Source organism: Oncorhynchus gorbuscha, linkage group LG12 (assembly GCF_021184085.1).
Source record: "Oncorhynchus gorbuscha isolate QuinsamMale2020 ecotype Even-year linkage group LG12, OgorEven_v1.0, whole genome shotgun sequence".
NCBI lineage: Eukaryota > Metazoa > Chordata > Actinopteri > Salmoniformes > Salmonidae > Oncorhynchus > Oncorhynchus gorbuscha.
The window spans coordinates 67637145-67662231 of NC_060184.1; the positions used below are offsets into that span (position 1 = coordinate 67637145).

The 25087-nt window shown below is 42.9% G+C and overlaps 2 protein-coding genes across 5 annotated transcripts; one reads left to right on the top strand and one right to left on the bottom strand.

Moving 5' to 3' along the window:
• Positions 1 to 470: 470 nt before the first annotated feature.
• Positions 471 to 20306, bottom strand: LOC123991288 (acyl-coenzyme A thioesterase 9, mitochondrial-like). 4 transcript variants are annotated; one of them, XM_046292730.1, is made up of 16 exons: positions 20147 to 20306; positions 9168 to 9262; positions 8944 to 8970; positions 8207 to 8252; positions 7888 to 8058; positions 7759 to 7796; positions 7367 to 7450; positions 7091 to 7194; positions 6941 to 7014; positions 6771 to 6838; positions 6539 to 6650; positions 4446 to 4536; positions 4264 to 4349; positions 2410 to 2497; positions 2166 to 2316; positions 471 to 1754 (listed from the first exon to the last, which is right to left on the bottom strand). In XM_046292730.1, the coding sequence occupies exons 1-16, from the start codon at positions 20158 to 20160 to the stop codon at positions 1696 to 1698; spliced, it is 1308 nt and encodes a 435-aa protein (XP_046148686.1). In that variant the 5' UTR covers positions 20161 to 20306; the 3' UTR covers positions 471 to 1695. The 4 variants fall into 4 exon arrangements, with proteins under 4 accessions (XP_046148686.1, XP_046148690.1, XP_046148688.1 ...); XM_046292734.1 differs by lacking the exon at positions 20147 to 20306 and adding an exon at positions 8566 to 8789 and having other exon boundaries at positions 9168 to 9257; XM_046292732.1 differs by lacking the exon at positions 8944 to 8970.
• Positions 20307 to 21836: 1530 nt separating this feature from the next.
• Positions 21837 to 25087, top strand: LOC123990239 (diamine acetyltransferase 1-like). Its single transcript, XM_046290818.1, has 6 exons — positions 21837 to 22157; positions 22638 to 22689; positions 22786 to 22872; positions 23888 to 23989; positions 24105 to 24145; positions 24503 to 25087. Exons 1-6 carry the CDS (start codon positions 22092 to 22094, stop codon positions 24677 to 24679), a joined length of 525 nt encoding a protein of 174 aa, XP_046146774.1. The 5' UTR covers positions 21837 to 22091; the 3' UTR covers positions 24680 to 25087.

Sequence of the window (25087 nt, forward strand, 5' to 3'; positions counted from 1 at the left end):
ATGACCCTGGAATGCTGCTTGCAGCTTCAATGAATGTAATATCTATATATCTTTTCCGGGAGAGACTGATGTTTGTGACTCACTCCCTAGATCATCCCAGATCCAGGGGAATTATAATCTAGTATTTAGACCAGTTGATGTGAACGACTGAGTCAAACCAGAGGGATCTGCTCAATGAAGTTAAATGTGCAGAATATAACAGATAGAAATGTAATGAATAGAGCCGACATGATGTCCTTTTCTACATGACAGGCAATCTGTTCTACACAATACATTTCTATCTGAACATTCTGGAAGGCTGCACCCTGAACAGACCTTAGCCAACTCAACAACCTTCACTTGAAGAAAATAAAACTCTTATTTGCTCAGTCAAGTTGACTTTTAACGTGTATATGGACACTTACAACAGCTTCCTTCCTTAAAATTGTTGATAGTTGAACATGAGTAAAAGACGGATGGATACACGTGAATCACAATGAAGGATAAATATTTATTGCAAATATGTGTCATTTGTTACATAACTTTGATCAAATTGAGTAAAGATGTCCCTTTCCTTTAAATAACCCATACACACCCATTCACTCGCTCTAGTGTACACACAGATGGAGATTATATCAAATAGAATATATAAAAATAAGACCTGTGATGAGTATCTGTGAAAAACAAGCTTTAAAGCTGTAAGACCGTGTAGCATGAATAACTTGACAAAATATTAAATCCTGTTGATGTAATCATGCTAATCAAATGGCTACCCAGACTATTTGCATTAACCGCCCATCCTTTATTTTACGCTGCTGCTACTCGCTGTTTATTATCTATGCATAATCACTTTACCCTTACCTAAATGTATATATTACTTCCATTACCTCGACCAGCCGGTGCCCCCGCACATTGACTCTGTATCGGTACCCCCTGTATATAGCCTCCTTATTGTTCTTTTATTTTTTAACTTTAGTTTATTTAATAAATATTTTTCTTCACTCTTATTTGTCTTAAAACTGCATTGTTGGTTAAGGGCTTGTAAGTAAGCATTTCTACACCTGTTGTATTCGGCATGTGACAAATAACATTTAATTTGATTTTATGTCGAAGATATGTAGAAAAAAGGTGATAGCACTATTGACATCTGTGTTCCCAAACCAGGATCCCAGAACGTAAACAGACTCCAGAAGAAACAACCACCAAACAGACCTATACTAGACAGCATGCATATATTTAAGCAATAAGGCATAAGGGGATGTGTTATATGGCCAATATACCACAGCTAAGGGCTGTTCTTAGGTACGACGCATCGCGGAGTAACTGGATACAGCCCTTAGCCGTGGTATATTGGCCATATACCACAAACCCCCAAGGTGCCTTATTGCTATTATAAACTGGTTACCAGCATAATTAGAGCAGTAAAATTAAATGTTTTTTCATACCCATGGTATACGGTCTGATATACCTCGGCTGTCAGCCAATCAGCATTCAGGGCTCGAACCACCCAGTTTATTTTATATATATATATATATTTATATATATATATATATATGGTACATAGAGGTAAACAAATTAATAGGCACCTTGTTATGCAAATAGACACACACATACACACACACCGTACGGTAAGGAGGGCGGGTGCGGTGGCTGGACACTAAGGCTTTAGCAGGTAGTTGTTGTGTTGGGTCATGGTTCGTCAGTATTCATCACGTCTCACTGTGACTCCAGGGTCTGGTTAAAGTGTCTCTTTCCATCCAGGTACAACATGGACTCTGGTGATAGAAACATACGACCAATGTTAGACTGTGTGGAATCTACAGTAAAAACAATTCAATAACTTTAATCTCTTTCTGTTGGCACAAACGTTCCAGTAACAGTACCTCCGTAGCTCTGCGATGCAATGTTAGAGTTTAAAGGTCCGGGGTTAGAGGTCATACCTCGGTAGCTCTGCGGTATTATTGCTGAGTTCACGTCATGTTGGAAACTCAAACTGACATTTCCAACTTGCTTACTTGCAATATAAACAAACCAGCGTTTCCCACAAGGGAAGTATCCGAATCAACCAATATGAAGCACTACATAAATAATGTTAATTTTAACTCAGAGGTTGCGAGTTTCCGACATGACTTAAATGCGGCATATGTTAGGGTTAGAGTTAAAAGGTCATGGCTTAGAGGTCATACCGCCGTAGCTCTGTGGCACTATGTTGGGAACGTCTTTGTCTGTGACGAAGGTGAAGTGGAAGACATTAGTGGTGTTGTGCTGCCGGGTCAGTGGGTCAAGAACCTCTGTATGAACTCTGACCTGGATGTACTTTCCCTCTGTGTAACACACCTGGAGACAGAGAGAGGGATGTGTCAGCACTGAAATTAGAGATCATATAACACACTTATGCACATGCTTGCATGCGCACACCCACACACAAACCTGTGATGAGAGCAGGAGTAGGGAGCCAATCTCTACTGGCTTCCGGAAGAGGATATCATCCACGGCAACCAAGTTAGGCCGACACCCCCTGGAGCAGAGCGAGAGAACACACACACAATGAGGATGCGCAAGTGTACAGTGCATTCAGAAAGTATTCAGACCCCTTGACTTTTTCCACATTTTGTTACGTTACAGCCTTATTCTAAAATGGATTAAAATAGTTTTTTTCCCCCCTCATCAATCTAAACACAATACCTCATAATGTCAACGCAAATACAGGTTTTTAGAAATTTTTGCAAATGTATTCAAAATTTTAAAAAATGAAATATTACATTTACAGAAGTATTCAGACCCTTTACTCAGTACTTTGTTTAAGAACCTTTGGCAGTGATTACAGCCTTGAGTCTTCTTGGATATGACGTTAACAAGCTTGGCACACCTGTATTTGGGGTGTTTCTCCCATTCTTCTTTCCAGATCCTCTCAAGCTCTGTAAGGTTGGATGGGGAGCGTCGCTGCACAACTATTTTCAGGTCTCTCCAGAGATGTTCGATCGAGTTCAAGTCCGGGCTCTGGCTGGGCCACTCAAGGACATTCAGAGACCTGTCCCAAAGCCACTCCTGCGTTGTCTTGGCTGTGTGCTTAGGGTCGTTATCCTGTTGGAAGGTGAACCTTCGCCCCAGTCTGAGTTCCTGAGCAGGTTTTCATCAAGGATCTCTCTGTACTTTGCGCTGTTCATCTTTCCTTCGATCCTGACTAGTTTCCCAGTCCCTGCCGCTGAAAAACATTCCCACAGCATGATGCTGCCACCACAATGCTTTACCGTAGGGATGGTTTCCTCCAGAATTCCTCCAGATGTGACGCTTAGCATTAAGGCCAAAGAGAATCTTGTTTCTCCTGGTCTGAGAGTCATTTAGGTGCCTTTTGGCCAACTCCAAGCGGGCCGTTATGTGACTTTTTCTGAGGAGTTGCTTCCGTCTGGCCACTCTACCATAAAGGCTTGATTGGTGGAGTACTGCAGAGATGGTTGTCCTTCTGGAAGGTTCTCCCATCTCCACAGAGGAACTATGGAGCTCTGTTAGAGTGACCATTGGGGTTTTGGTCACCTACCTGACCAAGGCCCTTTTTAATTATATTTTTTTTACCTTGATTTAACTAGGCAAGTCAGTTAAGAACAAATTCTTATTTTACAGTGATGGCCTACCCCGGCCAAACTCTTCCCTAACCCAGACAACTCTGGGCCAATTGTGCGCCCCCCTATGGGACTCACGATCATGGCCGGTTGCGATACAGCTCAGGATTGAACCATGGTCTGTAGTGACGCCTCTAGCACTGAGATGCAGTGCCTTAGACTGCTGCGCCACTCGGGAGCCCTGTTTCTGCTTTGTCATTATGTGTTGTTGTGTGTAGATTGATGAGGGATTTATTTTTAAATCCATTGTAGAAAAAGGCTGTAACGTAACAAATTGTGGAAAAGGGGAAGCGTTCTGAATACTTTCCCGAATGCACTGTAAGTGATGGACTGATACAAACGTAGATCTTCTCATTTGTACCCGTCCACACAACCCAGCAAACTCAAATTGGTTCTGTGAATGTTCAGGGAACGTTATTGGAACAATGATGCATGTCAAAACATTACACTAGAACTTTGAGTCTTGTGGGAATGTTCCTTGTTTGATGTTATGGGTGTTTTAAATAACATCTTCATCAACACTAACAGAACATTCCTGTAATATGTCTGCAGAATGATTTAAATTAAATCCAGACATAGTTGCTGAAGTGTGTTTAGGGTACATGTCATAACGTCACATAACTGGGAATGTTCTCGGTTGCTGGGAACACATTCGCTCACTCACCCGTAGACACATGCGTTAGCCCAGCCCAGCTCGTAAGCCTTCCTCATCAGAAACCCTCCAAAGATCCTGTTGAAGATGTTCCTCTCCTGAAAACACACATCTTAGTCAGCACAAATTAGAAATGTTCCAGGTTGTAAATATCTCTGCCTCCCTCTCCCTCCTTCCCTCTCTCTCTCTCTAACCTGTGGATGGCATATCTCCAGTCCTTTCACTTTGGCATCCTCCATCCATACTGAGTTAGGAGGCAGAACTCTGCTACGGAAACTCACTGTCCTACAGGACAACACACAGACACAATCACCACACTCACAAAATGCTTGTGCTGGATTTTATGATGTGTGTGTTCTCATCATTTAATAAGGTAACACTTGTAATTTGACAGTGAAGCAACAAAAAAATCCATAATATTTCCTACAGCTTATGATTCAGTGAGTTTGCTATTGTAGATTTATGCCTTACAGTGGGGCAAAAAAGTATTTAGTCAGCCACAAATTGTGCAAGTTCTCCCACTTAAAAAGATGAGGCCTGTAATTTTCATCATAGGTACACTTCAACTATGACAGACAAAATGAGAAGAAAAAAAATCCAGAAAATCACATTGTAGGATTTTTAATGAATTTATTTGCAAATTATGGTGGAAAAATAAGTATTTGGTCAATAACAAAACTTTCTCAATACTTTGTTATATACCCTTTGTTGGCAATGACAGAGGTCAAAAGTTTTCTGTAAGTCTTCACAAGGTTTTCACACACTGTTGCTGGTATTTTGGCCCATTCCTCCATGCAGATCTCCTCTAGAGCAGTGATGTTTTGGGGCTGTTGCTGGGCAACACAGACTTTCAACTTCCTCCAAAGATTTTCTATGGGGTTGAGATCTGGAGACTGGCTAGGCCACTCCAGGACCTTGAAATGCTTCTTACTAAGCCACTCCTTCGTTGCCTGGGCAGTGTGTTTGGGATCATTGTCATGCTGAAAGACCCAGCCACGTTTCATCTTCAATGCCCTTGCTGATGGAAGGAGGTTTTCACTCAAAATCTCACGATCCATGGCCCCATTCATTCTTTCCTTTACACGGATCTGTCGTCCTGGTCCCTTTGCAGAAAAACAGCCCCAAAGCATGATGTTTCCACCCCCATGCTTCACAGTAGGTATGGTGTTCTTTGGAGGCAACTCAGCATTCTTTGTCCTCCAAACACGACGAGTTGAGTTTTTACCAAAAAGTTATATTTTGGTTTCATCTGACCATATGACATTCTCCCAATCTTCTTCTGGATCATCCAAATGCTCTCTAGCAAACTTCAGACGGGCCTGGACATGTACTGGCTTAAGCAGGGGGACACGTCTGGCACTCCAGGATTTGAGTCCCTGGCGGCGTAGTGTGTTACTGATGGCAGGCTTTGTTACTTTGGTCCCAGCTCTCTGCAGGTCGTTCACTAGGTCCCCCCGTGTGGTTCTGGGATTTTTGCTCACCGTTCTTGTGATCATTTTGACCCCACGGGGTGAGATCTTGCGTGGCGCCCCAGATCGAGGGAGATTATCAGTGGTCTTGTATGTCTTCCATTTCCTAATAATTGCTCCCACAGTTGATTTCTTCAAACCAAGCTGCTTACCTATTGCAGATTCAGTGTTCCCAGCCTGGTGCAGGTCTACAATTTTGTTTCTGGTGTCCTTTGACAGCTCTTTGGGGTCTTGGCCATAGTGGAATATGGAGTGTGACTGTTTAAGGTTGTGGACAGGTGTCTTTCATACTGATAACAAGTTCAAACAGGTGCCATTAATACAGGTAACGAGTGGAGGACAGAGGAGCCTCTTAAAGAAGAAGTTACAGGTCTGTGAGAGCCAGAAATCTTGCTTGTTTGTAGGTGACCAAATACTTATTTTCCACCATAATTTGCAAATAAATTCATTAAAATTCCTACAATGTGATTTTCTGGATTTATTTTAATTTTTTTGTCTGTCATAGTTGAAGTGTACCTATGATGAAAATTACAGGCCTCTGTAACTTGCACAATTGGTGGCTGACTAAATACTTTTTTGCCCCATTGTATATGCGTTTGTACAATGGGTGTGAAGTCAATTAAGATTATTGCTACCTTAAATGAACTTTAATCTAATGTTAATGGGAACATCAATGTGACAACAATTTGATATGACAAAATATGACTGTAGTCATTGTGATCCGTGTGATTTAAAGATAAATTATGGAAGTTTAGTTGCTTATTGTTTACGTAAAAACAAATATTTGACGTGTGTGTGTGTGTGTGTTTGTGTCGTACTTGCTGTCCAGGGTGTTGAGGAACAGGCTGTGTACGATCTTCCTCTCCTCAGCAGTAGGGGCCACCTTCAGTAGAGACGCTGTACTCAGCTCTATACGACGCGTCTTATTGACTGGAGGGGGACACACACAGTAAATAACACAAACACACAGTAAATAACACAAACACACACACACACAGTAAATAACACAAACACAGTAATATATACACATAAGGATGTAGTGTGTCTTACTCTCTCCCTGGTAAAACAGTTTCTCCTCCTCAATTCCCTCTGGCTTCAGAGGGTTAACAAACGCTGCCCTGAGAGAGACAGAAACCGACAGAGAAATAGAGACATCAGTCATGGATGGATATGGTGGATGGTTGGTTGAATGGATGGATGATTGGATGGATGTTGTATACCTCTTGTTCTCAGGGTCTCTGGCCACCATAACAAACGTAGCATCCAGAACTGGAGTGTAGGCCCCACCGTGGTACTGTGCATACACACAGACATAACATCACTATTGTGGACATTAGTATATTACTGTGTGTGTGCGCATGCGTGTATACCTGAGACATGTGCATCTTGGCTTCAATGGAGGTCTTCCCCACCCAGGTCACGTGACCAGTGAACTTGATGTCACAGTCAGGGTGGATGATTTGTTTCCTCATGTCTGTGACATCACATACAGGGGAAATAAGCCACAACTACAAAACTGCAACAGTAACAAACAATATATATTCAATGACGCTAGGAAAAAAGTGTCCCTGGATTAGATTTGAGGAACACTGCACTGGTCTATACGGTACACCCTGGTGTTGTACCAGGACTGCTAGGTGTCATACCTATCTTATCCACCAGGGCAGTGACGATGGACAGAGGAGATCTTTGAAGTGTCTTGTTATGGGTGTGAGAGTAACAGATCAACACTAAGGGGGGAAAGAGAGACAAAGAGAGAGAGAGAGAGAATAGTAAAACCAGTGTTATACCATACACCAGTGTGTTGTTGAGGTGAAGATGTCGGCAGGTTGGCGGGTTAGAGCGTTGGGCCAGTAACCGAAAGGTTGCTAGATCGAATCCCAGAGCTGACAAGGTAAAAATCTGCCGTTCTGCCCCTGAACAAGGCAGTTAACCCACTGTTCTCCGGAAGGCCGTCATTGTAAATAAGAATGAGTTCTTAACTGACTTGCCTAGTTAAAGGTTAAAATAAAATTAAAAAATGGTCATATGGTCATACCTGCTAGACTGTCCAGATCCTCCAGGATACGGCCAAACCTGGAATAGAGACAACAGACAGAGGGGGGAAGGAAGTGTGTGTGTGTGTGTGTTTGAGAAGAATGTGTGAGTGTGTATCTGTATCTGTTACCTGACACCTTTGAGGTAGTTGAGGTATTTCTCTCTAAGGGTAGGGTCTGTGCCCAGGGGAAGGTGGGCCTCTATGTAGCTGTCCTTCATCCTGCGGACAGGAAGCTCATCCTGAGAACCAGCCAGCTGATTGGACAATGACAAACGGTCAGCTAGCGCCTGCTGGTGGTCTCTACAGGATGGGAGATAGCGAGAGATACATCAGGAATGAGCTGTGAGTTTAACAAGGTCATACACATCTATAACAAGTAAACACAGGCCTTCCTGTCATGTTATCAATATCTCAATACAAAGTAGCTTCACTGGTTCTTTTACCATACCCCCAGTTAGTAGATGCTCCCACAATCTCTCTCAGCCTGTTGCGCACTGAAAAACAACCACACAGTTGATCAGCTCTGAGTGTGTGTGTGTGTGTTTGTACTGATTCTGTACTCAGAACAGAATGTGCAATGGGAATCATATGATCTCAGACAGAATGACAGCAGCAAGCTACAGAGTACTAGTGAAGTCTGGGTAGGATACACAATATCAGCTCCACTGTTGTTCCAGCTAGCACATGGAGCCACTGAGTGGCTTTGCGCTGCAGCTCGAGGGTGTACGCGCAATGCGGAGAAATCACTAGTGCACTGACAACGTAATAAGGTGTCATTTGAGATTTGCCTATTGATCTGTGGCCCACCTGACTGGCGTCGCTGTGATGTCATAATGTTGAGATGATATGAAACAAGACACTTGAGAGAGAGAGACGACCAAGACAGGTCCGTATACTATAGAATAGGGTACAGCAGCATCGTTAAGAGGTGCCCGCCACTGCCACAGGCCAGGGGTACATTCATAGTTCAGTCTGTAAGAAATGGAAGAGAGAAACAAGGCCGTACAACCAGCTCAACAGACCACGGGGTGCTGGATAGAGAGAGAGAAATAGAGAGAATGTGTTAAAGGCAGTGTGTTTTAGAGACGATGAGCTAAAATACATGCAGGCAGGATTAAGTTGAATTTAGACTGAATTAAGTAAGTATTTTATACAATTAGGATTCAGGGTTGGTTACCAACACACCATTGGACATTAGCAAGTGAGCATTTCCTGTGGAGAGTGGAGACACAAAACAAGTAATGGGTTAGATGTCAGGAGACTAGATGGAGTCTCAATGTCCTCTAGTCTTGTCATCATACCCAAAGAGTAGTATAAATTAAGTTCATAACAGTGAGTCAGTTAATCAATTAACAAACCAATATATAAATATATATATAGATCAGCCAGTCAGTTGTATATGGCCTTACCCTCAGACATGTCCGGGGCCTTCCCCTGCAAAGACACAGGCCCCCGGGAGAACGTCCTGGTTGTCAGGGACGCCACCGACCTTAGGAACCGGAACCTGTGGAATGGAAGGAAGAAACACTGACATGTCAACACAGCAAGCCCACGACATTCACACTCAAGGTTCCAAATACTACAGATTCATCACGTAAACCTATTAATAAATGTGTATGGGAATCCCAGATGTCAGTCAAGTCCCTGGCACATAGCCCACTGAGTTTGGACAGCACATTACAGCACAGAACAGCACTGTGGACCTCAGTACAGTTCACAACTCAAGCACTGGTTGAAGAGTGTTTTCTGCCCCTCCCAAAATATTGAATTTGTAGATAACTGGCCCTCTTTCTGGGACTCCCCCACAAACAGGACCAAGCCCTGCCTGCTGAGGAGTGACGGACTCCATCCAAGCTGGAGGGGTGCTCTCATCTATCAACATTGACAGGGCTCTGCCAGCCTGCAAGCTAAGTGGAGTCTGCCACTATCACTGTCAGTGTAGTCAGCTCAGCTTTCCCGCTGAGACAGTGTCTGTGCCTCGATCTAGGTCGGGCTGATCTAAAAACATGGCAGCGTACGCCTTAGCAATCTCACTGGAGTAAAGACGTCCTCCATTCCTGTCATTATTGAAAGAGATTGTGATAATATCTCACCTCCCAAAATATAACTACTTCATGTTAGATCCCTCCCTTCCAGCGTCAATGAACTAATCACTGATCATAACCTTGATGTGACTGACTGAAACATGGCTCAAGCCTGATTTATTTACTGTGTTAAATGAGGCCTCTCCTCCTGGTTACATTGGTGACCATATCTCCGTGCATCCCGCAAAGGTGTTGCTAACATTTACAACAGCAAACTTCAATTTACCCTTTTTTTCCCCCATCTTTTGAGCTTCTAGTCATAAAATATATGCAGCATACTCAATAACGTTTTATAGCTACTGTTTACAGGCATCCTCGGCCATATACAGCGTTCCTCACGGAGTTCTCTGAATTCCTATCAGACCTTGTAGTCATGGCGAATAATATTCACATTTTTGGTGACTTCAATATTCACATGGAAAAGGCCACAGATGCACTCAAAGGCTTTCGGAGCCATCATCGACTCAGTGGGTTTTGTACAACATTTCTCCAGACCTACGCATTGCCACAGTCATACCCTGGATCTAAACTCAGCAACAACAACAAAAAACTCCCCTTTTCAGGACACTGTTATTCAAAGATAATTCGTAAAAATCCAAATAACTTCACAGATCTTCATTGTAAAGGGTTTAAACAATGTTTCCCATGCTTGTTGAATGAACCATAAACAATTAATGAACATTCACCTGTGGAACAGTCGTTAAGACACTAACAGCTTACAGACGGTAGGCAATTAAGGTCACAGTTATGAAAACTTAGGACACTAAAGAGGCCTTTCAACTGACTCTGAAAAACACCAAAAGAAAGATGCCCAGGGTCCCTGCTCATCTGCATGAACGTGCCTTAGGCATGCTGCAAGGAGGCATGAGGACTGGAGATGTGGCCAGGGCAATAAATTGCAATGTCGGTACGGTGAGCTGCCTAAAAAAATAAAGGGAACAGTAAAATAACACATCCTAGATCTGAATGAATGAAATATTCTTATTAAATACTTTTTTCTTTACATAGTTGAATGTGCTGACAACAAAATCACACAAAAATGATCAATGGAAATCAAATGTATCAACCCATGGAGGTCTGGATTTGGAGTGACACTCAAAATTGAAGTGGAAGGATCTCCTCCCAGACCTGGACTAAAGCATCCGCCAACTCCTGGACAGTCTGTGGTGCAACGTGGCGTTGGTGGATGGAGCGAGACATGATGTCCCAGATGTGCTCAATTGGATTCAGGTCTGGGGAACAGGCGGGCCAGTCCATAGCATCAATGCCTTCCTCTTGCAGGAACTGCTGACACACTCCAGCCACGAGGTCTAGCATTGTCTTGCATTAGGAGGAACCCAGGGCCAACCGCACCAGCATATGGTCTCACAAGGGGTCTGAGGATCTCATCTCGGGACCTAATGGCAGTCAGGCTACCTCTGGCGATCACATGGAGGACTGTGCGGCCCCCCAAAGAAATGCCACCCCACACCATGACTGACCCACCGCCAAACCGGTCATGCTGGAGGAAGTTGCAGGCAGCAGAACGTTCTCCATGGCGTCTCCAGACTCTGTCATATCTGTCACATGTGCTCAGTGTGAACTTGCTTTCATCTGTGAAGAGCACAGGGCGCCAGTGGCGAATTTGCCAATCTTGGTGTTCTTTGGCAAATGCCAAAAGTCCTGCACGGTGTTGGGCTGTAAGCACAACCCCCACCTGTGGACGTCGGGCCCTCATACCACCCTCATGGAGTCTGTTTCTGACCGTTTGAGCAGACACATGCACATTTGTGGCCTGCTGGAGGTCATTTTGCAGGGCTCTGGCAGTGCCCCTCCTGCTCCTCCTTGCACAAAGGTGGAGATAGCAGTCCTGCTGCTGGGTTGTTGCCCTCCTACGGCCTCCTCCACATCTCCTGATGTACTGGCCTGTCTCCTGGTAGCGCCTCCATGCTCTGGACACTACGCTGACAGACACAGCAAACCTTCTTGCCACAGCTCGCATTGATATCCCATCCTGGATGAGCTGCACTACCTGAGCCACTTGTGTGGGTTGTAGACTCAGTCTCATGCTACCACTAGAGTGAAAGCACCTCCAGCATTCAAAAGTGACCAAAACATCAGCCAGGAAGAATAGGAACTGAGAAGTGGTCTGTGGTCACCACCTGCAGAACCACTCCTTTATTGGGGGTGTCTTGCTAATTGCCTATAATTTCCACCTGTTGTCTATTCCATTTGCACAACAGCATATGACATTTATTGTCAATCAGTGTTGCTTCCTAAATGGGCAGTTTGATTTCACAGAAGTGTGATTGACTTGGAGTTACATTGTGTTCTTTAAGTGTTCCCTTTATTTTTTTGAGCAGTATATATATATATATATATATATATTTGTAATTACCGATTGTTATGAAAACTTGAAAATCGGCCCTAATTAAATCGGCCATTCCGATTAATCGGTCGACCTCTAATTTTTACCTTGTTAGCTCGGGGATTTGATCCAGCAACCTTTCGGTTACCGGCCCAATGCTCTAACCATTAGGCTTCCTGCCACCCCATTCATGAACGTCTTCAATTAAAATATCATGATCATTAGAAAGCAAATGACAGACTCCTCTTTGAATCGGCATATTACTCCAAAACGCAATTGTCCTGAGTCTGCACAGAACTGCCAGGACCTAAGGTCAATGGAGACACTCAAGTTATTTAATCCTGTGTCTCTCGACACATTCACGAAAATAGTCATGGCCTGTAAGCCTTCCAGCTGCCTATTACTGAAAGAGCTACTTCCTGTGCTTGGCCTTCCTATGTTGAACATAATACATGTCTCCCTATCCTCTGGATGTGTACCAAACTCACTAAAAGTGGCAGTAATAATGCCACTCTTGAAAAAGTCCAACTTTGACCCAGATTTTTATTTTATTTTTAATTTTAAAATCGGCCTCTCAATTTTGGGGGAAAAAGATCTTGCCTTCCTGAAGACAAATAAACTCTCCACTCTACCAAACCTGCTGTCGCAACCTCTGAATGCTGAACATAACAATATGCCAGTGGAAAGAGACCCTATGAGCTGAACATAACAATATATGCCATTTAGCAGACGCTTTTATCCAAAGCGACTTACAGTCATGTGTGCATACATTCTACATATGGGTGGTCCCGGGGATTGAACCCACTACCCTGGCGTTACAAGCGCCATGCTCTACCAACTGAGCTACAGCATATGACATAGCATTTATTATTTAACTCGCCATTATTTAAATATGTCAGTGGAAGGGAGGACAGTAGCAGGAGACCCTATGAGCTTAACATAACATTTACATTTAAGTCATTTAGCAGACGCTATAACAGTATGCCAGTGGAAGGGAGGAGAGTAGAATTCAGTTGCAGTCATTCTGTTACTGATTTTTTGGTCACTGTTAAAGATTTGTGTAACACATTTATTAAGTGATTGAAATGTGTCAATCATAAACCAAATTATCAGTAAAAAATAAAAACAATAGCTAAGTGGTAGGTCTACCTTTACCTGTTACTTCTGTGAACTTATATTCTCCTCCCTCCTCGTGAGGGAGGGAAATGCGAAAATATCTTAAAGATATGTGGGTTTTTGTTAACAGAATGACAAGAACGGCGCCGGAAGAAATGGCAGCAGTTTTACGGCCGCCCAACCAATTGTGCTATTATGTGTTTTTTTTGCGTTATTTGAAACTTATTTTGTACATAATGTTTCTGCAACCGTATCTTATGGCAAAAAAAGAGCTTCTGGATATCAGGACAGCGATCACTCACCTCGGATTAGACAAAGAGCTTCTGGATATCAGGACAGCGATCACTCACCTCGGATTAGACACAGAGCTTCTGGACATCAGGACAGCGATCACTCAACTCGGATTAGACACAGAGCTTCTGGATATCAGGACAGCGATCACTCACCTCGGATTAGACACAGAGCTTCTGGATATCAGGACAGCGATCACTCACCTCGGATTAGACACAGAGCTTCTGGACATCAGGACAGCGATCACTCACCTCGGATTAGACACAGAGCTTCTGGATATCAGGACAGCGATCACTCACCTCGGATTAGACACAGAGCTTCTGGATATCAGGACAGCGAGATCACTCACCTCAGCGATCACTCACCTCGGATTAGACACAGAGCTTCTGGATATCAGGACAGCGATCACTCACCTCGGATTAGACACAGAGCTTCTGGATATCAGGACAGAGATCACTCACCTCGGATTAGACACAGAGCTTCTGGATATCAGGACAGCGATCACTCACCTCGGATTAGACACAGAGCTTCTGGACATCAGGACAGCGATCACTCACCTCGGATTAGACAAAGAGCTTCTGGATATCAGGACAGCGATCACTCACCTCGGATTAGACACAGAGCTTCTGGATATCAGGACAGCGATCACTCACCTCGGATTAGACACAGAGCTTCTGGATATCAGGACAGAGATCACTACCTCAGATTAGACAAAGATGTTTTCTTCAACAAACAAGACATCCTCCAAACACCCGGCAGGGCCGACATCCATGTTATTTGCAAGAGGAAGCGACGCAGGTACAGAGGACAAAGAGCCGGATGCCTGGTCAGGACCCGAAAAAGGTCCTGAATGACGACATGGATATTCAGCTAGCGTAACACACGCTGAACTGGCAAGATAGAACCGCGCACTCCGGTAAGACGAGAGGGGCGGTCTGTGCATATTTGTAAACAACAGCTGGTGCACGAAATCTAAGGAAGTCTCTAGATTTTGCTCACCTGAAGTAGAGTATATTGTTATAAATTGCAGGCCACACTACTTGCCTAGAGAGTTTTCAGCTATACTTTTTGTGGCTGTTTATTTACCGCCATAGACAGATGCTGGCACTAAGACTGCACTCTGTGAGCTGTATAAGGAAATAAGCAAACAGGAAACCCCTCACCCAGAGGCAGCGCTCCTACTGGCCGGAGACTTTAATGCAGGAAAACTTAAATCAGTTTTACCAAATTTCCATCAGCATGTTAAATGTGCAACCAGAAGATAAGAAACTCTAGACCACTTTACTTCACACACAGAGACGCGTACAAAGCTCTCCCTCGCCCTCCATTTGGTAAATCCAACCACAACTCTATCCTCCTGATTCCTGCGTACAAGTAAAAATTAAAGCAGGAAGCACCAGTCACTCTGTCTATAAAAAAGTGGTCAGATGAAGCAGATGCTAAACTGCAGGACTGTTTTTCTATCACAGACAGGAACATGTTCCGGGATTCTTCCGATGGCATTGAGGACGGCACATCAGTCACTGGCTTCATCAATAAGTACATCGAGGACGTCGTTCCCACAGTGACTATACGTACATACCTCAACCAGAAGCCATGGATTACAGGCAACATTCGCACTGAGCTAAAGGGTAGAGCTGCCGCTTTCAAGGTGTGGGACTCTAACCCGGATGTTTACAAAAAATCCTGCTATGCTCTGCGACGAACCATCAAACAGGCAAAGCGTCAATACAGGGCTAAGATTGAATCATACTACACCAGCTCCGATGCTCATCTTATGTGTCGGGGCTTGCAAACTATTAGACTACAAAGGGAAGCACAGTCGCGAGCTGCCCAGTGACACAAGCCTACCAGACGAGATAAATCACTTCTATGCTCGCTTCGAGGCATGCAACACTGAGGCATGCATGAGAGCATCAGCTGTTCCAGGCAACTGTGTGATCATGCTCTCTGTAGCCGACGTGAGCAAGACCTTTAAACAGGTCAACATACACAAGGCTGCAGGGCCAGATGGATTACCAGGACGTGTGCTTTGGGCATGTGCTGACCAACTGGCAGGTGTCTTCACTGACATTTTCAACATTTCCCTGATTAAGTCTGTAATACCAACATGTTTCAAGCAGACCACCATAGTCGCTGTGCCCAAGAACACAAAGGCAACCTGCCTAAATGACTACGGACCTGTAGCACTCACGTCCATAGCCATGAAGTGCTTTGAAAGGTTGGTAATGGCTCAAATCAACACCATTATCCCAGAAACCCTAGACCCACTCCAATTTGCTTACAGCCCAAACAGATCCACAGATGATGCAATCTCTATTGCACTCCACACTGCCCTTTCCCACCTGGACAAAATGAACACTTCCATGAGAATGATGCTATTCATTGACTACAGCTCAGCGTTCAACATCATAGTGCCCTCAAAGCTCATTACTAAGCTAAGGATCCTGGGACTAAACACCTCCCTCTGCAACTGGATCCTGGACATCCTAACGGGCCGCCCCCAGGTGGTGAGTGTAGGTAACAACACATCTGCCAAGCTGATCCTCAACACTGGAGCTCCCCAGGGGTGCATGGTCAGTCCCCTCCTGTACTCCCTGTTCACCCACGACTGCATGGCCAGGCACGACTCCAACACCATCATTACGTTTGCAGATGACACAACAGTATGTCTGTTATATCTGGAGTATTTCTCCTGTCTTATCCGGTGTCCTGTGTGAATTTAAGTATGCTCTCTCTAGGACCATGCATCAGGACCACCTGGCATGATGACCACTTGTTGTCCCCAGTCCACCTAGCCATGCTGCTGCTCCAGTTTCAACTGTTCTGCCTGTGGCTATGGAACCCTGACCTGTTCACTGTGATTACTATTATTTGACCATGCTGGTCATCTATGAACATTTGAACATCTTGGCCATGTTCTGTTATAATCTCCACCCAGCACAGCCAGAAGAGGACTGGGCACCCCTCATAGCCTGGTTCCTCTCTAGGTTTCTTCTTAGGTTTTGGCCTTTCTAGGGAGTTGTTCCTAGCCACTGTGCTTCTACACCTGCATTGCTTGCTGTTTGGGGTTTTAGGCTGGGTTTCTGTACAGCACTTTGATATATCAGCTGATGTAAGAAGGGCTATATAAATACATTTGATTCGGTAGGCCTGATCACCGACAACGACGAGACAGCCTCTAGGGAGGAAGTCAGCGACCTGGCTGGGTGGTGCCAGAATAACAAACTATCCCTCAACGTAACCAAGACTAAAGAGATTGCTGTTAAGTACAGGAAAAGGAGGACCGAGCACACCCCCATTCTCATCGACGGGGCTGTAGGGCAGGTTGAGAGCTTCAAGTTCCTTGGTGTCCACATCAACAACCAACTATAATGGTCCAAGCACACCAAGACAGTCGTGAAGAGGGCACGACAAAGCATATCCCCCCTCAGGAAACGAAAATGATTTGGCATGGGTCCTGAGATCCTAAAAAGGATCTACAGCTGCAACATCGAGAGCATCCTGACCGGTTGCATCACTGCCTGGTACGGCAACTGTTCGGCCTCTGACCGCAAGCACTACAGAGGGTAGTGCGTATGGCCCAGTACATCACTGGGGCTAAGCTGCCTGCCATCCAGGACCTCTACACCAGGCGGTGTCAGAGGAAGGCCCTAAAAATTGTCAAGGACACCAGCCACCCCAGTCATAGATCGTTCTCTCTACTACCGCATGGCAAGCGGTACCAGAGTGCCAAGTCTAGGACCAAAAGGCTTCTCAACAGTTTTTACCCCTAATCAATAAGACTCCTGAACAGGTAATCAAAATGGCTACCCGGACTATTTGCATTGTATGTCCCCCCCCCCCAACCCCTCTTTTTACGCTGCGGCTACACTCTGTTCATCATATATGCATAGTCACTTTAACCATATCTACATGTACATACTACCTCAATCAGCCTGACTAACCGGTGTCTGTATGTAGCCTCGCTACTGTATATAGCCTCGCTACTGTATATAGCCTGTCTTTTTACTGTTGTTTTATTTTCTTCACCTACCCATTGTTCACCTAATACCTTTTTTGCACTATTGGTTAGAGCCTGTAAGTAAGCATTTCACTGTAAGGTCTACACTTGTTCCATTCAGGGCACAAGACAAACTTTGATTTGAAGACACTAGGCGATATTTCTTAAAGGTCCTGAACAGTCATTCTGATCATGTAAAATGGCCTTTTGGGTGACTAAAATATCCCCCATAATATTATGAGTAACTAAATATCAGCCATAATAACAGCTCTTTGAAGCACCTATGTCAAGAAACTTGGACGCAGTGAGCAGGGTTGTTTCAGGCTGGCTGAAGACCTAGCTAGCCAGTAAGTAGCTAACACCAGACACAGATGAAAGTGGAAACATAAGTATATTTGCCATAGATTAATAATGTAAACTTTTTATTATATATTTCCTGACACTATATAGTCAAATGTAGACACCAGCAAAGTAGCTATCTAGCTAAAGTACCTTTGGAAAGTATTCAGACTAGAGGTCGACCGATTATGATTTTTCAACGCCGATACCGATTATTGGAGGACCAAAAAAATCCGATACCCGATTAATCGGCCAATAAAAAAAAAAAATTGTAATGACAATTACAACAATACTGAATGAACACTTATTTTAACTTAATATAATACATCAATAAAATCAATTTAGCCTCAAGTAAATAATGAAACATGTTCAATTTGGTTTAAATAATGCAAAAACAAAAGTGTTGGAGATGAAAGTAAAAGTGCAATATGTGCTATGTAAGAAAGCTAACGTTTCAGTTCCTTGCTCAGAACATGAGAACATGTGAAAGCTGGTGGTTCCTTTTAACATGATTCTTCAATATTCCCAGGTAATACGTTTTAGGTTGTAGTTATTACAGGACTATTTCGCTCTATACCATTTGTATTTCATTAACCTTTGACTATTGGATGTTCTTATAGGCACTTTAGTATTGCAAGTGTAACAGTATAGCTTCCGTCCCTCTCCTCGCTCCTCCCTGGGCTCGAACCAGCAACAAAACGACAACAGCCACCATCGAAGCAGCATTACCCATGCAGAGCAAGGGGAACAACCACTCCAAGGCGGTTGTTCCCCTTGGTACGGTATCGGCGTTGAGAAATCATAATCGGTCGACCTCTAATATGGACAGGAGTCTGCCTTTCCAAATCCTGTCCAATCAATTTAACTTACCACAGGCAGACTCCAATCAAGTTGTAGAAACTTCTCAATGATGATCAATGGAAACAGGATGCACCTGAGCTCAATTTCAAGTCTCATAGCAAAGGGTCTCAATACTTATGTAAATAAGGTATTTCTGTTTTTATATTGTTATTACATTTGCAAACATTTCTAAAAACCTGTTTTCGCTTTGTCATTATGGGCTATTGTGTGTAGATTGATGGGGGAAATGATTTAATCAACGTTAGAATAAGGCTGTAGCGTAACAAAATGTGGAAAAGGGTAAGGGGTCTGAATACTTTCCCAAATGCACTGTATGTAAACCACGTCCCTCTGAAAACATACCTTCTCTGATGTTGGAACCTATTAAATTAGGTAAGAGAATATCATGATACCATTGGTGTATTAAAATAAGAGTTAGGGTGATGTCACCCTATTCCCTTAATGATTCAGGCTCCTGAATCCTATTCCCTTAATGATCCAGGCTCCTGAATCCTATTCCCTTCATGATCCAGGCTCCTGAATCCTATTCCCTTCATGATCCAGGCTCCTGAATCCTATTCCCTTCATGATCCAGGCTCCTGAATCCTATTCCCTTCATGATCCAGGCTCCTGAATCCTATTCCCTTCATGATCCAGGCTCCTGAATCCTATTCCCTTCATGATCCAGGCTCCTGAATCCTATTCCCTTAATGATCCAGGCTCCTGAATCCTATTCCCTTAATGATCCAGGCTCCTGAATCCTATTCCCTTAATGATCCAGGTTCCTGAATCCAAGTGTATAACATGAGGGAGGGAAGCAATAACTTTATGATCAAACTCTATCAATGTAGAAGCAACAATACTTTTTCTAACTTTGTCATCATACTTTTATCTAGTTTCATCCAAATAAAATCAAATTTCACAAAAAAAAAAAGATTTTAACTGTTCATTAACTATAAAATGATTTCTGCAAAACTTAATATAAATGATTAAATTAGTTGGCAAGGGTCTTTACAACACTATTTTTATGTATTTTTAATAGATCTTTTCTAAGACCTCTTTTCCATATGTTTGACCAGAAATCAAAGCCTTTGCTTATTACACATTTTTGGGATGAAAAACTATTAGAAAATGCCTATGCCTTCTTTTTTCAAAAACATACTCAGCGTTCATTTTACACCTATTTTTATACGCTCCTTTGAACTTCACGTTAGAGAGCTCATGGTGTTTTTGTTGTTGTTGTTTTTTACAAAGAAATGCCTTTTAGCTAGCTAACGCTACTACATTCAAACTATCGTTAGCTAACTAGCTTTACCATTTCCGTGAAATCGACTGGTTTAGCTAGCTCTTCTACACCCTCACACTCACCTCGGTGACAGCATTTCCGTGTGCTATATGAAGATGTTTGAGAAGTTAGCTGAATTTGCTAAATACCGAAATACAACTCCAAAACGGGGGGACAGATTAAGCTAATTATACAAAGAGTGACAACACTGAAATTGTAGATGATTTCCTGTGGACATTTGCCCTTGCCTGTACGTACCGTATTACTAAAAACAAGTGCGCAATTATTTTGCGGATATAATGGATGGCGTAAAAGCGTTCATCAATTCACTCTCAAATTCATATACAGAGCAAGGACTTACCATTAAAGATATGTTTTGTTTTAAGCATTGAGGCTATGTTTGATAACAATTGTTAAAAAACAATGGATAAAAATAAGCTTATATTTTGGGTTGTGATGGGGTACCAGTTTAACTTAAAGCTCATGAGGCATTTATAAGTTATATTCCGCTAGAATCATTGGGTATATTCCATATATATTACTTAAACGTTCAAAAATGTATGTACAAATGGCAGATTGCCCCTTTAACCTCCCTGTATGTGAGTGCATATGGCCTCGCCAAGAGGTCTGCAACTTTATGGCACAGCTTCCCTGTAACTGCAGTGCCACAAGCCCCTCTGTCTCTTCTCCTTTAGATAGGGCCCACTTTGAGAGGAACATTAGACCTCTGTTGGCTCCGTCACATACTTTATTTGTTATTACCATTTACAGCTCCTCATTACGCCTGCATCATGATGAGGCCTTTGTCATTAATAGTAGTATTCCACATTCAATTAGCTATTCCGGGCTGTAACATGGAAAACACCACATTCCAATCCACACTCTCACCTGTGAGGGTCAGTGGAGGAGGGGCTGGGGGGCAAGGTGAGAGAGAACAAAGTTGTTAGATTTCTGAAGAGAGTACTAATTTTACTGCCCCCACTACAATAACCCTGAAGAAGACACAGTGATGCCGAAACGTTGGTGATTTACCCAATAAATTACTACAAGTTTTTATATAGAGTGTGCGACTCTCTGTTATTTTTATACCCACAACAAACATATTTAAATATATGTAATTTTGTCCTTGAAACATTTAATTGAAATACTGTAGAATTCCATTAATTCCTATGGAGGACTCCTTCTACTAGCACCAGCAATCCAGGGTCTATATAAAAGTAACTGGTCGTGCTGCACTGGCTACAATCCAGTAATTACTGGATAGGCTACCGAGCCTGTTATTATCGGCCATTCCACTGTAGTCTTGGCCTGTGCAAAATCTATGTAACCAATTTATGTAGATATTTATACTCAATACATTATGTAGAATTCCACTATGTATACATAGTTAAAGACATTTAAAGAAAAAAGTGCTAAAGTACAGACTAGTCTAGATGCAGTGAAAAATATAATGTGCACCTGTTATATCGTTGCCTGGCTACTCATCCACATCGCATGGAAAAAAATACGTTATAGGGAGCAGCAGAATTGTTTTATTTTTAATTTATTTTACCTTTATTTTACTAGGCAGGTCAGTTAAGAACAAATTCTTATTTTCAATGACGGTCTAGGAACAGTGGAACAGTGGGTTAACTGCCTGTTAATGGCCCTACTTCACTTGTGAGATAAGGCCATTAAATTCAGGGTGACTAGTCAGGCAAGTTCTCTCTTGATCGAAGAAAACAACAGAGAAACTTGCGACGTGTCGGAGATCTTTCGTTCCAATTGGCCAGAATCTTCCGAGTTCCGGTTAACCTCCCCAACACTCTCCGTCCGTATAAAACCGCGGTGGGAGACAAAGCACGATCCAGTCCAGCTGATCCGACCCAGATAGGTTACTGCTGCATGTAAACTCTCCCGACATAGGTGTCAGGATCCCAGACTGACTGTGGAGGTTTAAACTCCTGGGACGCGAATGAAGAAACTTCTCCTGCTTCACTTCACATACAGAGGTTTAGTGAGAAAAGGGAAAAAGAGTAAAAGAAGAAAATGGACCGTTTTAAATTGCGGAAAGCGGAACCCAAAGATGTGCCTGACATACTGCGACTCATAAAGGTAGGCCGTAAACAAAAACAACATTCGACGAGGGGAATAAATAAATGCACTGTCTAACTACTGTTTTGCGTAGATTCACTACGCTGTTGTTTTGCGAAAGTTGTTGGAAAATATACTGACGTATGTTTAGCCTACACTACACACCCATTTGGCCCTGAACGTGAGACCATTTGTTGTTGTTATGTTTTGTTATTTTGTATCCCTGCTTAAGCCTAGACGAAACCTTTTTTTTTTTTTTTACTTCATTCAAAGGATCTCTGAACTTGTCTGAAGGTGACATAAATACCGACGATTTCCTCTGGATATCCTCGGTATCACAGTTGGCTCTGTAGTTTCATTGTTTACGTTGGCAAGGAGCCTTGTTTCCTCCGTTTGAGGTGTTCTGACCGTTGACGGTCACCTATCTCAGTCAGTGATACACGTTCCCCATTTGACTTGCTCTTGGTTTTGAATCTGACAATTGTTTGCGCTTCTGTTTAGGAACTGGCTAAATATGAAGACATGGAAGATCAAGTGATACTGACTGAGAAAGGTGAGTCTGAGTGAAACTAAAACCAGTATGTCCTGCTTACCGTGTGATTGACTGCACACAGAGCTTAAATTGCATTTATAACGTTTGTAATAACAGATCTGCTTGAGGACGGATTTGGGGACCACCCATTTTACCACTGCCTGGTGGCGGAAGACCCCAGTGAGCAGAGCAACAACAACAATGGTAAGAGATTGTGAATCTCCAATCCCTCCAACATTGCCTCTCAATGCATGTAGTTATTTTCCCTATGCCAAACAGATCAAACCTGTAAGCCCAGTTTGTGCTGTATACAGATGCATGTCTTCAGTTATATTGTCAGTGTACACAATAACATGATATTTGTCTGGGAGGAGCCCAACGCTTTACTTACACTTTCTGTAAAGAGAAGTATGTAGGTTTGAAACATTGTAGCTGTACACGTCTGTCTCTCTTGGCGAGAGGCTGATGGGTACACATGGTCTTACTTCCTCTTATGGTCTGTGTGTGGGTGTCAGACACGTTTGTGATAAACTGCATGCATTCAATTCTCCCAACACAACCCCAACTGCAGTGGTGGTAAAAGTACTGTATTGTGAAAGTCACCCAGTAAAATAGTACTTGAGTAAAAGCAAACCAGACTGCACTATTTTTTAAAATATTTTTTACATTTACGGATAGCCAGGGGCTTTCGCCAACACTCAATTTACAAATGAAGCATGTGTGTTTAGTGAGTCCCCCAGATCAGAGGCAGTGGGGATGACCTGGGATGTTTGCCCATTTTCCCTGTCCTGATAAGCATTCAAAATGTGAAGTACTTTTGGGTGTCAGGGAAAATGTATGGAGTAAAAAGTACCTTTATTTTCTTTAGGAATGTAGTGAAGTAAAAATTGAATGGAAAATATAAATAGTAAAGTAGATACCCCCCAAATACTACTTAAGTAGTACTTTAAAATATTTTTACTTAGGTACTTTACACCACTGCCCAACTGACATGTTTACACAGTCCTCTGGCCTCACTAAAACCAGACTGAGTTTAGAGCTGAAGGTTGAAGTTATACTTAATCACAGATCTGTGATCCACAATCCCACATCCTAGCTGCTCATAACCATTTAGGGCAGAATGCTAAACTGGCTGTCATTCAGTGTTTTGGGGTAACTCTGGTACAAGCTTTGTTGTACTACATCAGGCTTGTATTTGTGATTACTTATTTTTGTCTAGGTCCTGTGGTAATTGGCTTTGCCATGTACTACTTCACCTATGACCCCTGGATCGGCAAGCTGCTTTACCTGGAAGATTTCTTTGTCATGAAAGAGTACAGGGGTAAGCACACACTTTCTCTCCTGTCTTTCTTCCTCACTGACCTTACCAATAACCATAAACTCTCATCGTCCTTCCATTTTTACTGCTTTCCCGTTGTCTTTTCTTTTTCCACCAGGGTTTGGCATCGGCTCAGAGATCCTCAAGCTCCTCAGTCATGTGAGTAACTTAGGAGTTATTACACAGTACAAACATAGTAACTGGTAGATGTCACAGTTTTTACATGGCTCTGGTCAGAATCCTATTGTAGAAGTAGGTCAATGACTCAAACATAATTTCTTACTTTCTATAAAGCCCATTTCAGTGAGTTATGATTATTTGTACAAATAGCTGATTCCACTCCTGTTCTGTTTATTGCTGTTCAAATAATCAATGAATATGCATTGGGGGAAAATAAATGGTTTTGGCAGGGAAAGTTTATTTTAGATTAGGATGGCTTTGTGTGAGGGGGGTGGGGAAAGCTCATAATCACTGTCCGGTACGCTGATGCCTGCGCTCTTCCTCTCTCCCCCTCAGACGGCGGTCAAGTCTCGCTGCAGCAGCATGCACTTCATCGTCGCCGAGGGCAACCAGGCGTCGATAGAGTTCTACAAGCGTCGCGGCGCCGCCGACCTCTCACTGGAGGAGGGATGGAGACTCTTCAAGATCGACAAGAGCTCCCTCCTCAAGATGTCATCCGGCCCCGAAGAGTGAGCTGGCCCAGAGACACAGAAAGATGGGGATTGGAATGAGACTTGGGGTCGATTTCAATTCAGTTAATTATTTGCCTGTCTCTCACTTCAGCAGTGGGGTGTGTGACTACTGACAAAATATTATTATTAGTAAAAGGGGCATTAAACATTACTAATCACTTAATTTAGGGTTCATGAATACTTTTGTTTTAATAGATCAAGTATTTTATCTAAAGCCATCATTTTAGTAGTTGTAGTTTTTAGTTTATTCTGCCAATCAACAAGCCTTTTGTGTAGGAATCATATCTAGAACCTGAAAGGGTGTAGCGTGCTGCTTTTCCTTATGGACCAATCTAGGTAACTCATTCTAAAATATAGTGATTTGTAGTTTTATTGTGTTTATTTTTCTGCAATTAAACAGTTCAGAGCA

Coding starts and splice junctions, on each gene's coding strand:
- LOC123991288 (XM_046292730.1), bottom strand. Junction 7,015..7,090: donor CCAAGATGCACATGTCTCAG/GTATACACGCAT, acceptor GTGTATGCACAG/TACCACGGTGGGGCCTACAC. Junction 4,537..6,538: donor CTCAACACCCTGGACAGCAA/GTACGACACAAA, acceptor GTTGTCCTGTAG/GACAGTGAGTTTCCGTAGCA.
- LOC123990239 (XM_046290818.1), top strand. CDS start 22,092: ATGGACCGTTTTAAATTGCGGAAAGCGGAACCCAAAGATGTGCCTGAC. Junction 22,690..22,785: donor AGTGATACTGACTGAGAAAG/GTGAGTCTGAGT, acceptor TTGTAATAACAG/ATCTGCTTGAGGACGGATTT. Junction 22,873..23,887: donor GCAGAGCAACAACAACAATG/GTAAGAGATTGT, acceptor ATTTTTGTCTAG/GTCCTGTGGTAATTGGCTTT.